The sequence below is a fragment of the Ceraceosorus guamensis genome (genome assembly GCF_003144195.1).
Source record: "Ceraceosorus guamensis strain MCA 4658 unplaced genomic scaffold IE81scaffold_17, whole genome shotgun sequence".
NCBI classification, from domain to species: Eukaryota; Fungi; Basidiomycota; class Exobasidiomycetes; order Ceraceosorales; family Ceraceosoraceae; genus Ceraceosorus; species Ceraceosorus guamensis.
Genome location: NW_020290012.1, coordinates 124,275 through 138,681, shown reverse-complemented (window position 1 = coordinate 138,681; position 14,407 = coordinate 124,275). Strand labels below are relative to the sequence as shown.

The 14,407-nt window shown below is 55.6% G+C and overlaps 4 protein-coding genes across 4 annotated transcripts; 2 read left to right on the top strand and 2 right to left on the bottom strand.

Moving 5' to 3' along the window:
• Window positions 1-188: 188 nt before the first annotated feature.
• Window positions 189-2,261, bottom strand: IE81DRAFT_322114 (hypothetical protein). The gene is made up of 6 exons (XM_025513538.1): window positions 1,844-2,261; window positions 1,450-1,518; window positions 1,222-1,360; window positions 1,031-1,142; window positions 878-943; window positions 189-808 (listed from the first exon to the last, which is right to left on the bottom strand). Exons 1-6 carry the CDS (start codon window positions 2,039-2,041, stop codon window positions 547-549), a joined length of 846 nt encoding a protein of 281 aa, XP_025370865.1. The 5' UTR covers window positions 2,042-2,261; the 3' UTR covers window positions 189-546.
• Window positions 2,262-3,664: 1,403 nt separating this feature from the next.
• On the top strand, window positions 3,665-6,151 carry IE81DRAFT_322113 (hypothetical protein). The gene is made up of 4 exons (XM_025513537.1): window positions 3,665-4,707; window positions 4,780-4,984; window positions 5,087-5,500; window positions 5,595-6,151. Exons 1-4 carry the CDS (start codon window positions 3,914-3,916, stop codon window positions 6,072-6,074), a joined length of 1,893 nt encoding a protein of 630 aa, XP_025370864.1. The 5' UTR covers window positions 3,665-3,913; the 3' UTR covers window positions 6,075-6,151.
• A 711-nt stretch (window positions 6,152-6,862) lies between these two features.
• Window positions 6,863-9,286, top strand: IE81DRAFT_322112 (P-loop containing nucleoside triphosphate hydrolase protein). Its single transcript, XM_025513536.1, has one exon. It carries the CDS (start codon window positions 7,358-7,360, stop codon window positions 9,161-9,163), a length of 1,806 nt encoding a protein of 601 aa, XP_025370863.1. The 5' UTR covers window positions 6,863-7,357; the 3' UTR covers window positions 9,164-9,286.
• Window positions 9,238-14,149, bottom strand: IE81DRAFT_322110 (TIP120-domain-containing protein). The gene is made up of 12 exons (XM_025513535.1): window positions 13,890-14,149; window positions 13,796-13,821; window positions 13,576-13,722; window positions 13,384-13,496; window positions 13,212-13,309; window positions 12,603-13,127; window positions 12,440-12,531; window positions 12,064-12,372; window positions 9,974-11,993; window positions 9,833-9,896; window positions 9,661-9,768; window positions 9,238-9,585 (listed from the first exon to the last, which is right to left on the bottom strand). The coding sequence occupies exons 1-12, from the start codon at window positions 13,932-13,934 to the stop codon at window positions 9,338-9,340; spliced, it is 3,795 nt and encodes a 1,264-aa protein (XP_025370862.1). The 5' UTR covers window positions 13,935-14,149; the 3' UTR covers window positions 9,238-9,337.
• Between the last annotated feature and the right edge of the window lie 258 nt (window positions 14,150-14,407).

The following is a 14,407-nucleotide window of genomic DNA, read 5'->3' as shown; positions in this document are numbered from 1 at the left end:
GTGCTCTCTGCACAGTGCGTCACGATGTCGATTCGACTGCACCACTACTCGTACTCTGCGCTCATGCGCAGCCCTGAGCTCGTCTGACGTTTGTCTGGCTTGTCGACACTGTGTAAGACTTGCGCACGTCGTCGAGTCGGGGCCTAGGTGGTCCGATCTTTACATGACTTGCATGCAGTGCGCGAATCTTGCACAAGAGTGTTGCAGGCGAGGGAGAAAAGAGGTGCTCGAGGAAAGCTCACCGTAGCGGCGAGCACCTCCGATAGATGCAAGGACGCCAAGACGCAGACGCAAAGGGCGCATGGACGGTATAGATGGGGTCGGAAAGGCGAGGGGGATAACAAGTTGAGCATTTCGAGTTTGCAGACTGTGCAAGCAGGTGTCAGTGGGGCTTGGACGTCCTCGCAATGTATGTACATGTGGTCAAGAAAACATCTCCGTCCTTCGAGAAGCGGACTGAAGACAGCCACGAGCCCGGGGTGACGGGCGGACACAAATGTCGAAATGGCAAGGCAAGCAAGCCGCAAGGAATCGGAAGAGCCCGAATCAAGCCTGACTGTTGTCCTTCTCGAAAGCTTGCATGACACGCTGTCGAGAGGACAAGGGGATGGAAGATCCGCTTGCATCAGTAGCGTTAGCTCCTCTGTTGCGCTTGAAAGGGTTGAACCTGGCAGGCTTGCTAGCTCCAGATCCGGCCTTGTAGCCGCCGTAGCTGTCCTCCTTCTTCGTCTTGCGGTAGCCGCAGCAGACGGTAATGGCGCTGAAGAGCGACAGAGGAATCGAGATGAGCGTTAGGTAGAACGAGGGGCTGTGAAAACGACATGAGAATCAGTAAACGGAGCAAACGTGCTCCATCGCAATCACACATCAGACATACCCTGGCATGACAGACGCGTCGGGAGAGATGCGCTGCAGTCGCTGACGCGTGTAGATGAAGAGGGCACTGTGTGCGGCAAACGTGAACGCAAGACCCACGCGTCAGTAATGATCCGAGGCTGTTGGCAACGTTGCAAATGGAAACTTGGCTCACATTTGAATGGCGAAAGCGATGAGCGCGAGCACGGCAGTGAGCAGCCAAATCAGAGAAGCGACTAGCTGAACGATTAGGTGAGGAGGGAAAGAGAGGACAAATGCGATGATGGCTGTGGCAGTGATGCGTATTGCCGGAGCAAGATGAGCATGGCGCCGCGGCGAAGATCGCGTTTGGACAGCAGCACTCACAGAAGACGAATGCGACTACGACAACCACCAGACCTCGGGTCCAGGAAGGACCAATCTCAGTCGAGCGGTAGGCGGATTGATCTTCGTTTGCAATGTCCGTGCCGTTGGAGCCCAAGTTCAAAGTAACATTGTATGCATGCTACAAAGACAATGCGTAGCAGATCAATTGCATGTCCTTCTGAGCTTGCCCTTCAAAGCCCAACGCAGTATTACGCCTGCAGCACTCACCTGGTTGTCGCTGCAGTAGGAGAAGCCACCCTCGCCTGTCCCTTTAGTACAGTAGCCCCAATTGCCAAGCTGTTAGATCAATGAAAGGCAGCTCAGATCAGCGTGAGCCCAGAGTGTGCGCTCGTGGGGAAGCGGAAAGCTATCCATCTCTGTGAGTAGGCCAGCTGATGGAGCATGCGGATATTATTTCGTCCAACTGTTGATTCCCTCCTCGCCTAGGGCTCTGGACGGCAGGCCGAATCACTTCTCTTCCCTTGCAGGACCGCCTATATGCCCTGCTCCCTCGCCCTGCACGCGTTGTACTCCAAGCTGACCATGTTCAACGATTCGCTGACACCAGAGATTGCTCCAGTCACAGTGTATCCGCAGCTGCTTAGCGACCGTCCCCACTCACGCGGATCGAGCTGAGCTGTCTCTGCTGATTCGCATTGCTAGCGCTGTCGGTGGCATTGTTGAGGTTCGTACCCTGCACCACGTAGAATGGAGAGCTGTTGGCTCCCTCCAGAGGAGTGCTGATGGTGGACAGCAAGAGCAGAGCAAAAGCCAAGAAGCCCGTGACCAGCGCGGGAACGCAGAATGCTCTTCTGCCCATGATAGGAGTTTCTCTTGGTGTGGGAGTGTAACTTGATTGTGCTGGCAAGCAATGCTCGATAGCCTTGTAAGTGCTGATTTGCGCGTTGACGTCGAGAGTGATGGTCTGTCAAAGGGACGACAGCAAGTGTGAAAGAGCGTGCGCGGAGGGGGCGGAGTGACAATGAAGATGAAGATCGACGAACAGAGATGCGCTGCGCTGCTGCAGCAGAAATCACAAGACAACAATCACGAATGGAGCACGCGGAGCGGGCGAGGCAGTTGAATGCGACCGCGTGATGACCGCTGCTGCATGCATGCATGCTGCTTGCGCACCCGAGCGGAACGACGCTCGTCGGCTGCTGCTGCTTAATGCGCTGCGCTATACAGCTGCTGCATAAGGCGCATGCACGCCCTCGCCGTCGCTCACGGTGTACGCCTTATAGACTCGTGACTGTTGTATACAGCAGCGATCGATCGAAGCCAAGGCCCGCCCGCCATGGCGGACTTTTCGACGCGAAGCGGCATGATGCAGCAGCAGCAGCAGCAGCGGCAGAGGCGCGACGAGTCAGTCGGTGGACACTCAACTCACACTCACGACTGCCAGACATGCACCTCGTTTGCGCGCACGTGGTCATCAGCGTCGTGCGTAAACGATGCGAGCGCAGCTCACTCGACTCATCAGATTCACGACTCAATCGCTTGACTTGCAAGATACACTCGCGACTTGATCGCTCAGCCACACACAAGGATCTGCTCAAGCTGCTGAAGAGAAGATGCGGTGCATGCATGCTGATTGTGCCCGTTGGGGGATGATGCTTGGCTGATCTCCGCGCACTCTGCGCGCGGCTTCTTTGTCGGCAACATCGCTGCAAAGCATCGGCGTGGTGCGGTGCAAGCAGCCGGTGCTGTGTCGAGCGCCGGCGTCATTCTCAAACTACGAACTTCTAGCCTGTGATTGCCTAGCTGCTGCCATGCAAATATCATGGCGGGAGACAATCGTGAATGGAAGGAAGTCTTGAGGTGGAAGCCAGCACGAAACGAGGTCGCGCGAGGCGGTGCAACATCATGCGGAGTCTGCGCTAAGCGACCTTCTTCTGCGCATATATGCGCCTTTCGCGCGCCTATTCGGGTACCCGTGCCACGTGATCAAATAGCTTCCCACCCTCATCAAAACCGAAGTTCAGCATTCTACTTTGATTTGGCATGTACAAGTGCGATCTTATCATGAGCAATAGGGGGTTCCACCCAACTTTGAGTGGAGGCTGGATAAATAGGGAAAGCGTCTAGCAGACATGCTTATTCAAAAATCACGAGACCTTGATCTGTGGCTGTATCTAGTCATTGAATCGTGACTTGAGCTGGATCGTGGTTGGAGCAATTGGGAGGTGGCAGAAGGGTGCAGCTACATACGTGGTAGTCACAACATTTAATTCAAAATTGTTTTCGATCGATAAGTCGCGTGAATCAGAATCAGAATCTGAATCTTGAATCGTGAATCACGAATCGAGCTTTTGGGCGGCGGTCAAGGTGCGCGGGTACGCATACTAACCCCGACATGAAGCAAGCGCGCGTGCGCGCGCAATTCACGCGTGCTGCACGAGTGCGGGATGATCATTCACGGATTCAGTCCCATGTGCATGCCACTAAATCGTGCGTGTCCACATATTTCCACACTTTACCTACACGGTGGATTCCAAAACCGAGCAAAGTCGATCGACCTCATGCAGGCCTGACTGACCGACCGAAGCTCTCAACCGGCGATCGTGATCGCTCCAGAGGCAGCTCCGGCGGTCCTTGTCTAAGCCAGCGAGCGGTCTTTGATCTGCCTCAAAGTCGAGCGCTCCATCCACTTCACTCGTACACGCTCAGTGCGCTTTCGATTCTTCCAAACATGGCTCCTCGGCCCGTCATTGTCATCACGGGCGCCAATTCTGGTGTGGGCTACGGCACAGCCCAAAGGCTTCTGGTCCAGCTCTCGCAAGCCATTCCTTCCGACACGTTGCCAGATTGGACTCTCAAATCTTCCTCATGGGCTGGAATCGCCTCGACTAGCAACGATGAGCAGCTCAATCCTCCTTCTCCTTTCGCTGCGCCGGATGGATGCGTGCTGATCTTGGCGTGTAGGAACCCCATCAAGGCGCACGCAGCTAGGAGGAACCTCGAAGGTCTGCTCAGAGCGTTGGCGGAGCTGCCAGACGACTCGCCTGCCCCGAGAGAAGCGCCAAAGGAGAAGAGAGGCATCGATGAGGATGCGGATGCCGCTATCGCTGCTCAGGCCGCTCAAGCTCAAGGCAGGCGGAAAAAACGAGCAACAGATGCGATCGCCAAGCATGCGGCTGATACTGCTGCGGCAGCTGCTGCCGAAAGTGGAGACGAGGGGGATCATCTAGGCCCAATCGCTCCTGCTTTGGACTCGTTCGACTCATCGACGAGCTTTACTTCAGCTTACGACTCGCTTACCCGAACCGGCTCCACGTCAAAAGCTTCCTCGAGTAGCACCCCCGCATTCAGGAGAGATCCGACGAGAGATGTGCACGGAGCCTCTTTGAGTCTATTCAGCAGGGAGGCCAAAGCGAGAGGAGAGTACAGACGAAGATTCTGCCAGGGGACCTCGATCGAATTCGTCCCGCTAGATCTGGGCAGCATGGCAAGCGCGCTCAATTGCGCCAGCGAAATCCAGAGGAGGTGAGCATCGCTGCGACGCTGCTATTGTTCGCACTTTCGCGAAGCATGCGCTGACTGTGCTAAACGCGACAGGCATGGCTATGTGACGCACGTCATCCTCAATGCTGGCAGCGCCGCTTGGACCGGTCTGAATTGGCCCTTGGCGGTTTGGATGATCGTGACTAGGCTGCATGTAGCTGTCACTTGGCCCAAGTACAAAATGCAGAGATCCGGTGATCGAGGTGCAGACGGCTACGGCTGGGTTTGGCAAGCCAACGTCGGCGCGCATTACATTCTCGTGAGTGCTGCAGCAAGCGAAACTCCGTTGCGTGGTTGAGCGAAGAAAGGATCCTCATACTCGGACGCCTGCTTTATCTACTCACTCGTCTGAGGAGCACAGACTCGAGCTTTGCTGCCCGCCTTGAGAGCGACGCCATTTGCTACACCATCAAGAATCATATGGACCGGCTCGATCGAAGCGTATGCGCGTTACTACGATCCAGCAGACTGGCAGTGTCTAGATGCTGCGCATTCTCCCTGGCCCTACGAATCCACCAAATATCAGTGCGAACTGGCTGGCATCGGTCTTGGCGAAGCTTTGAATCGGCAAAGGATGAGCACCGTGCCTAGTACGCCTCTGAGCGACTCGCAAGACACGTCTTACGGGTCCGTCCTGGTCGGCGAAGCCAAGACGCAGAGGAGAGAGTTGGAGCCAAAGAGCTTCGTGGTGCACCCTGGCGTAGTTGCGAGCAGCATCTTTGCGGAATACCTCAACGTGTTCATGGCTGCATGCATGGCATTCGCTTTCTACCTGGTGCGTCTCACAGTCCAAGCTTGGCATGGATTGCTGGAAGTAGTGAGAACGTATTGCTGATGTTCTTGGCCTTGATGGCGCTTCTTTTAACCAGGCTCGCTGGACATTTTCACCTCATCACCCCATCGAAGGCTACAAGGGAGCCGTAGCAGCCTCGCACGTCGCTCTAGCTCCTTCACACCTGCTCGACACTAGCGCGCGGTACGGCTCACGAGCGACGTTCTGGGGACAAGAGTATGTGCATGCTGGACGGGTCGATGGGTGGGATGTGGCCAAGCTCAGAATGGGAGCGAAAGCAAGGCAAGAGGTGGAGCAGGCAGCTGCGGGCCAAGCTGTTCGACTGAAAGCGAGGGAATTGATACAAAAATTGGAAGGTGTGGCGAGGGATGTGTGGAGGCAGGCGAGGAATGGAGAGATTGCTCCGCTCAGCCTGCTTGCACTGCACCCGGACCAATTTGAGCCGCAAAATGATCTCGTTCCGCTGCCGTCTAAGGGATTGGATGTAAGAAGACGCAAAGGGGAACAAGAGGATGAAAAGGATAGGGATTGGGAAAAAGTCGAAAGCGAGCTGTGATTTGTATGCTGATCGGGAGACATCGGCGGCCAAGGCGCAAAGAAATGTACGACGATAATCCATCAAATACCCCCATTGCCCCCCTCGCATGCCTTGTCGCTCGCCGCAGGCCGCAGGTAGCCTGAAGAAGCGACGGTGTGCTTTGCGAGATCGCAGGGTGAGAAGCTCGAATGTGCATCGTTGAGAAGCGAAGCTGTTCCTATAGGTATGCATTTGCAGCATCGGCCTCATTTCCGTATCTTGCGTCTCTAGACGGAAGAAAGTCCGAACTACATGGAGGTCTTGCACGGCACGCACCAGAACAGCCCAACTTTGGCAGCGTTGCTGCCAGCCCTTACTCGCACCATGCAAGGCCGAATCAAGCATGTGAATGCAAGGCGGTTTGATGTTCTGTCTAAGCGCTCCCTCAGTTGCTTTGGCAAGCAGAGCAATCGATGACTCGATCGAACACCTGACTTAAAGGCACGCCGTATGTGCACTCATTTACACATGTGGCAGCGAAGCGGTGAGCGAAGGTGCGCAGTGCGCAGTCAGTCAGTCAGTCAGTCAGCAGGAAGGTGCTGCTGATGCAGCATGGCCGCGCGGTGTGGTGCAGCAGCATCGTGGCGGAGTTGAATGAATTAATAGCGCGCGCGTCGTCGCGTAACCGCGCTGCAACATTCGACACAGCCACGACACGGCGCACACGATGCGCTGCTGCGCTTTTTATTTTTAGGTCGACGTGCAATCAGTTGCCTACTTTCTCTCTTCCCTTTGCGATTCACGGACCGCACCAAGTGCATGGGTAGAGGTGCGCTTCGTGATGACTCGATGGACATGGGTTCGCAGCTGGGCGTCCACTGCCTGCAAACAGCAGCATGCGACAGGCTGCATTCATATGGACCATGGACGAGCGTCTAGTGCGGAGGCAGGGCAAGACGAAAAGGGTGCGACGCAGATGATCACAGTCAAGAGTGTCAGGTCGAGTCACGCCGAAGGGAACACCGAGACGAGGTCGGTTTGTTGGTAAAGCTCAAAAGGCGGCCTCTTTCTTGCATCGTCAACATTTCCCGCTCACTGGGATCACACAACAAAACGTACTCGGTCGAGACTCGACCGCATCGCTTCGCCTCTTCACTACACTACTGCGACAAGCTCAGCATTCAGCACAAATACCTCGAGAACACTCCCCATCCTTTTCAGGCGCAACAAGCGGAAGTGCTGCTCAGCTCGCTTCAGCTTTTCTCGAGTCACTCTTCTCACACAAGTCGTCAGCCGCTAGCTCCCAAACCGCACCAAGAGACATGGACCAAGGTGCAGTCTCTGCTCTCAGCTCGGCCACCTCCAGCGTCGCACCACTGGGTCGAAGCGCCTTTGCATCCCTCTTGACTCAGCTGCGTCAAAAGCGCAGTGCCTTGCCACAAGCTCTGGCTTTGGCAGCCATCTTTCAAGCCGAGGGGCTTTTCAGGTTCCTCAAGACGTATCTGTACAACTTTGTCGCCAATCGCCTCTTCTTTCAGGCTCACATCGATGGACATGGATGGAGCTGGTTGACACGATGGATCGATGCTCAGCCTACTGCCAAGGAATTGCGCAGCTTCAAGATCGACGACGTCAGGCCCAAGTCCGATGAAGCGCCAGCTCGCGTCGTCTCTACCCAGCCGCAATGCAGCAAGGTGTGGTTGCTAGTTGACAGGAGCAGCGGCATCTCCACGCCCGTCACCGTCCACACCTTGCTGCGCTTCGCTCTAGCAAAGCTCTGCGGCTTGCTGTCCAGAACCTCGGTGCCCACGACGCTCATATCGTACGAGCTTGAGAGGACGTACGAAGGAAATTCTAGTTCACCTTCTCACTTTACTCGCATTCAAATGTTGACGCGCCACCGTCAACATTTCGAAGAGCTGCTGTGCACCATTCGAGGTGAGGATGAGGTGGCGCGTTCAGATCTGACGATGGTGTACGAGGTCGTGGATGACGAGTGGGAAGAGGCTTGCGATATCCCTCTCAAGCCTTGGCATTCTGTCATCTTGGCCGAGGGCAAAGCCGAAGCTTTGCTAGAGGATGTCCAGTCATTCGTCGCTTCGGCGCCGTGGTACGAAAAGCACGGCTTGCCTCACAGGCGCGGCATTCTGCTCTACGGCCCTCCCGGCACAGGCAAGACCAGCGTCGCGACGGCATTGGCGGGCAAGCTAAAGTACGATTTGCACACCATCAATCTGTCTGGTCTTACCGATGCTACCTTTGCTCGACTAGTGAGGTGCACCTACAGCGCTGTCCTTCTTTTGGAAGACATCGATTCCATCTTTACGGCCGACAGGCAGAGTTCGGATGAAAGGAGCCAAGTCACCTTTTCTGGTCTCTTGAACGCTCTGGACGGAGTGTTGGCTTCCACAAAGGGTCTCATTGTGCTCGCCTCTACAAATCACATCGAAAGGATTGATCCGGCATTGATAAGACCTGGACGTTTCGACTTGCGCATGTTCGTCGGCAATGCCACGTATCAACAAGCTCAAGCCCTCTTTCTCAACATCTACACCGACCTAGATACCCGAGCAGACTTTTTGCAGCAGCTCGAGCAAGCGCGGCAAGGCGAGGCCTGTACTGCGTCAGCATGCGAAGATGCCGAAGCGATTGCGATTTCGGACGAAGCACAGAAGCCGCTCGTCAAGGATGCTTGGACTTTGAGTCTCAGCAGACCCATCACTCCTCCCGTAACTCCTCCCAGTAAGCTGATGGAATACGACGAGGAGGTGGATGGTGCTGGTGCAGATCAAGTCGCAGCATGCATCGATCCGCCCGTGGTCGAATTCGACGTTTGCTCGACAGCGAACAAGGCAGGACGCACCGTGCAGGACGCGGTCGGCGCAAAGGTGTACGGCTCCTCTCTATGGTCTCAATCGCTCGACTTCGCTTCGCGCATTCCGGAACCTACGCATATGAAGGCCACTGCAGCAGGAGAGGCGGACACAGTCACGGGCGTGGGCATGGCTGCGCTTCAGGGCTTTCTTGTTCGAAGGAGGGATAGACCTGAGGCGGCAGTAGCTGACGTGGAAAGCTGGATCATCGGCGGCATGTCCTCTGATGATTCTGGGCCGGTAGTCAGTTTGTGACTCTATGCTCGACTCATCCCTTGCTCTCTATATTGTACACCCCAAATTCAGCTTTGGGTCCAAACAACAACCTGTATTTGTATCACATCAGCATTTTCGAATTGTATTCTCTTCTCGCCTCGTCTTGATTGGTGTTCGAATGCGAGTGCATTTGCCTTTCTGTCGGACGAGCTTCTATGCTGTAGTCTTGCGACTCGCGCTGGCAGCCGCCTCGTAAGCACCGTGCGGCACCGCTCTCGCCTCTTTGATAAGTGCAGCAAATTTGGCAGCGTGCGAAGCGGCTGGAACCTTCTCGAGTGCGATGAGCGCTCGGAAGATGGACCTTTGCATTTCACCGGCGCGCTCAATGTCTTGCTTGGATGCTGCATCTTTAGGCTTCAGCTTGAGCGTGGATGTGATTGGCGTCGCGATCGCATCCAAGTCTGTTTACCAAGAGCACGCTCATTGACGTCAGTTCGCAATCCCGCACATCTGTCAGTGCCGAGGCTTACACGCACATGGAGAGAGCTGCAGGCGAGCCACATCAGAAAGGCGGATCAGAATCAAGTAGCAGAGCACTTTGATACCGTCCTCGTCACTGAGACCGGCAATGACGCGATCCATGTCTGAGGAAATATGACTCAACATGTGAGCCTTTCATGCGCTAGCGTACGCCGAAGAAAGACTCACATTCGGGCAAGCTTATCCTAGTAAAGCTAGTATCCAGCAGCGTCAGCATGGTCTCGTACGCAGTCTACAGGTGGGAGACAAAAACAATTGCGGCTCAGTGATTGGGCAAGGTGGGTCATCTTTCCTTGAGTCTGGACTGACCTTTCGCAGGTCTAAGCCATCGTCGTGGGTGACAATAAAGGGACCCATCGTCACTTTGCGCAGAAGTTCGGGCCTGGGCAAGGTCTCCTTGTAAAGCAAAGGCAGCAGCACCACCAGCTGGTCAGAAATGAGCGAAGGCTTGTTGTGTGCTGCAGAGTTGAGAGCGAACACCGCATGCCGGCGGACCTCAAGACTCTCATCTTGCATGAGACCCAGGAAGTCGACCAAGGTTGACGCCAGCTGCTCGTCGAAAGTGGCACTTGCCTCGAGGAGAGTGTAGCGAATAGCCGCGATGGACGAAGCTCGCACTCCTGGGTTTGGATCATGGATGCGGGTGTGAAGTTGCGGCAGGTAGGCGCGAGGATCGGTGAGGGTCAAGCGCGCCAGGCATTCCGAGATGATGTTCCGCGTTGCTTCGTCTGCCGACTGAGACTGCTCAAGCAAGGGCGTCCACACTCGACCGAGACTTCCGGCAAGGGGGCCTTGGTCAGCGTGCGTGATAAGCTCTCGCAAAGACTGCAAAGCCAAAAGTTGACGCTTGCTGTCGGACGTAGCGCTGATCTGCTGCAAAATGCTTGGTAGCAGGGTCTCAGGATTGGCCACGGCAAGACTGCCGATGGCAAGCGCAGCGGCAGCCTTGACGTCGTCGGATTGATGCACGTAAAGGCTTGTGATCAGCTCGAGAAGGGATGCGTCGCCAGAGAGATCCTTTGAACGGCCGACCTCGCCGATCAGGCGCAAACTGAAGCAAAGCTCAGATTCCCTCGAAGAAGATAGATCCGAGGACAACGCACTTCGAGCGGATTGGACGACCGCTGATGCCTGATCGGGCGCGTAGCGAGTGACAGCGCCGACGCAGCGAGCGATCGTCGTCGTCGTCGTCTGATGTTGAGCCACGTCCGCTTTCTTGCTTGTCGTACGAGCGGCCAACAAAGCTTGGATCGTTGAAGCAGCAACTTGAGAATTGGCGCGAGTGTAAGTCCCCAAGAAGCTTGTGACGGCCTCGAGGGGCGCGCCTTGCATCAATGGGGAGCGGACTGAGTGGAGAAGTGCCGGGATGAGCTCGCTGTCCACCACCCCCTGAGTTGCAGAGTCGTTGCTGTGAGCCACCACCAAGCTGACGACTGCGAGAGCGACGGGCAGCAAGTTGAAGTCCGCTGACTCTCCGACAATGGGCGTAACTTCCCTCACAATCTCTTGTTTACGGGGTCCGTCTAGCTTATCGCCAAACTTGCGCAACAAGGCTGCTAAGGTGTCGAATGCAGCCAGATTGAGAGCAAGATTTGGCTTGCGAAGGAGGGGCACTACTTCATTGATGGCTGCTGACACAAATGATTCCACTTGAGTTCCCGTAGCACCAGGGCTTGAGGCGACTTGCCCCACCGCCTTGACGGAGGAGTACCGTGTGAGTTCATTTTGCAGACCCTGCAAGAGCTGCGTGAATGCTGCTGTACGAAGATCTGCGAGATCGTCCCCTGCTCTCGCAACGAGGTCACCGATTGTCTCGATTCCACGATCTCTGATCTCTTGATCTGAATCGGCTCGAGAAAGCCGAGCAAGGACTGCATTCGCGAGAGGCTCGAGAGCCTTACCTGACGAGCCGGAGGGGGCCGAGCCGTCCGGCCGTAGTACTGCAACAAGCTGTCTGACGACGGCAAATGCCTCTACAACGTCTCGCTGGATCTTGTCGTCGATTGCAGAAATGACGACAGGCACGACGCGAGGTAGGGATGCCTCGAAAGCTCGAGATTCGTGCCACTGAAACACGAGACGGAAGAAGCCAAGTACCTCTCCTCTCAGATTAGCAGCGCTGCCGGCCGTGTAGTCTGTGCCCTTCAGCGCCTTCTCAGTGGGCTCAATGAGCGACGACAGATGGGCGTCAAGTCCGCCTTGCAGGACCAGGACGAGCTCTCGAAGCAGAGCGTAGCATGCAAAACGAGTGGACACCGACTTTGAATTGATCTCCTTGGACATAGCTTTGGCGATCGCAGGCTCAAGCTTGCGCAGCTGCGACCGGGGGCTAGACGCGCAAGACGCGGCTACTTCGGTGAGCTCCTGGGCGGGGCGTGATCAAGAACAAGAAGACTCACTGCAAAGCGTGGCTCTCGTCCGTCTCCATTGCGTCTCTCTTGCGCTTCAACGCTCCCGGACTCTGTACAAGCACCTCGGTAGCCTGAGCAGTCCCGTCGTACAGTTGCAGCTGACGCAGCAGCGTTTTGAAAGTTTGCAGGATCTCTAGCCTGACGCCTTCTTCACGCTCCGCAAAACGGACCACAAGCACGGGTGCAATTGAGCTGGCAAAGTCGGTGAGCTGCTCGGGTCGCGTCATGATCGCAGCTGCTAAGACCTTAGCCGATGCACGACGAGCCTTCCACGATAGATCGTCGTCATCAGAGTAACTACAAACCACGTTGGCGTCAGAGTATCAGCTAGGTAAGCGACAGCGAATACACGAACAGAACTCACTCTTCGTCGAGGACCTCGTCGTCGTCGTCGTCGAACGTCTCGTCTTCATCGACTTCCATGTCCCCATCATCTCCATCAAATCCAGCATAATTCTGTGGTGTATCCAAGTTCGCATGTGAGGGCCGTGCACTTCACCCATCCGAGCGACCGTGGGACTACATACCGGATCATGCTGCAGCAGCTTCAAGGCTTCATCGATGATGCCTCGAACGAACGGCGTGCTTTCCGAGGGACACTGCTGAAGGACGGCTTCCATGCACTGCAAACAAGCCTCGCGCAGTTCATCATCATCGACTTGCGTAGCCGCAATGACGCGCGGCATGAGCTCTGGAAGTCTTCTACCGATGCGTTTCGGGCAAGTCTTGGCGAGACTGCCAACGAGCTGCACCATGGTCTTCTGACTTTCCGTCAGTTGAGCTTTGCTCGGGCCCTGCGTCGTGTCGAGAACAGTGATGATGGCGGTCGCTATGCCGGTGAAGACCTCTGATTTGCTGTGGGCGCCCAACGCCGACAAGGCAGTCACCGCTCGTTTGCGGACCGCCGCTCGATCGTGAGATAAGCGTGTGACTAGCACTTGCAGCGCTCGCTGCTGCAATGTCGCATCCGAAGCTGCGATGCTTGGCAGTCTGGTGAAAAGGTCTCCGAGCAGCTCTGTACTGTCAATCAGAAGCTCTTGAGAAGCTGAGGGCTGCAAGTATGTCATTGCCAGAGATCAGCATGCCAGCCATCTGACCTGAGCGCACACACACTCCAAGAAGTGTGGTTGACTCACCTCAGCAATCTGGTGGAGCAACTTGGGCGCCAGCTTCGAGCCTGCGATTCCGGCAGTCTCGGAGTCTGCAGGCAGCTCCGCCAACACAGTTTTGAGCCCTTTGCGTTGCGACAATCACGATCAGCCTTTCGGTATCCATCGAACTCGAAAGCGCCCCAGATATGATGCTCACCGAGCGCAGCTATGTCGCGTTGCTCCTCCTCTTTGGCTGAAATGTACTCCACCAGCCTATCAACAATGATCTGAATTTGCGCTGGCTTCACGCGACTTGTGAGAACGCCGAGACTGCAAGACGAATGCGGATGAGGACAAGTAAGTACCAAGCCGCTACCTCACTCAGCCGGCATCGCTCGCATACACTCACCACCTCACGGCCATGTTCTTAACCTCTGCATTCTTGTCCTTCATTAGATCAAGCGTAGTCGTGACTGTCTTTGACTCCAGCGTAGAATCCATCTGCAAGAAGACGTCCCTTTTCAACTCAGTGATAAGGTCCGATAGCGCCATATAACTGCGAGAGACCGAGCAGAAAGCACTTCAGTCCGAGTCTGTGCGAATAGTCTGATTTAGCGCTGCCACCTCACCGAAAGTCGGCATCGTTGGATTTTGACTGTCAGAGGTGTGGGCCCATTCAGCCAGTGCATTGCGTGCTCAAGGAGAAGGTATCCTTTGGCCCACCTTGTCTAGCAGGGCAGCGATACCCTGCGAGCTGCGAGAACTCATGTCAGAAAAGCGGAGCTCTCGGCCCGCTAGTGGCGCGAAGCGAGCACAGACGAGCGTTCAAATGTGGGTGCGAAGCTGGGTGGGTAATCAGGAGCGATGTTGGAGAACACAATGCAGGCGACTAGATGGGCGATCGAGTTGCTGAGTAGAGATGTATGGTAGACGAGGGTACCGAGGTTCTCAGACGTGAAGGGCTAATAGGGAAGTGGTCAGTGAGAGCCCAACGCATGCGAAGATTCGTGATTACGCTTTCAGCCAAGCTGATGAGTGGATCGCGCGCAGCCCCGCGCCTGTGCTTTCTTGCGCCGCCGCGAGTCGAGAGTGATCTGACCGCGCGGTCATCATCAAGCTCACATCTGCGTTGTCGCGCAATGCGCACCGCTCGTGACTGCACACACCGAAGCCATGCTTGATGGCCAGCAAGAGCGCGTCCATCATGTTCAACAGTCACGATTTAAATTACTCTGGACCAT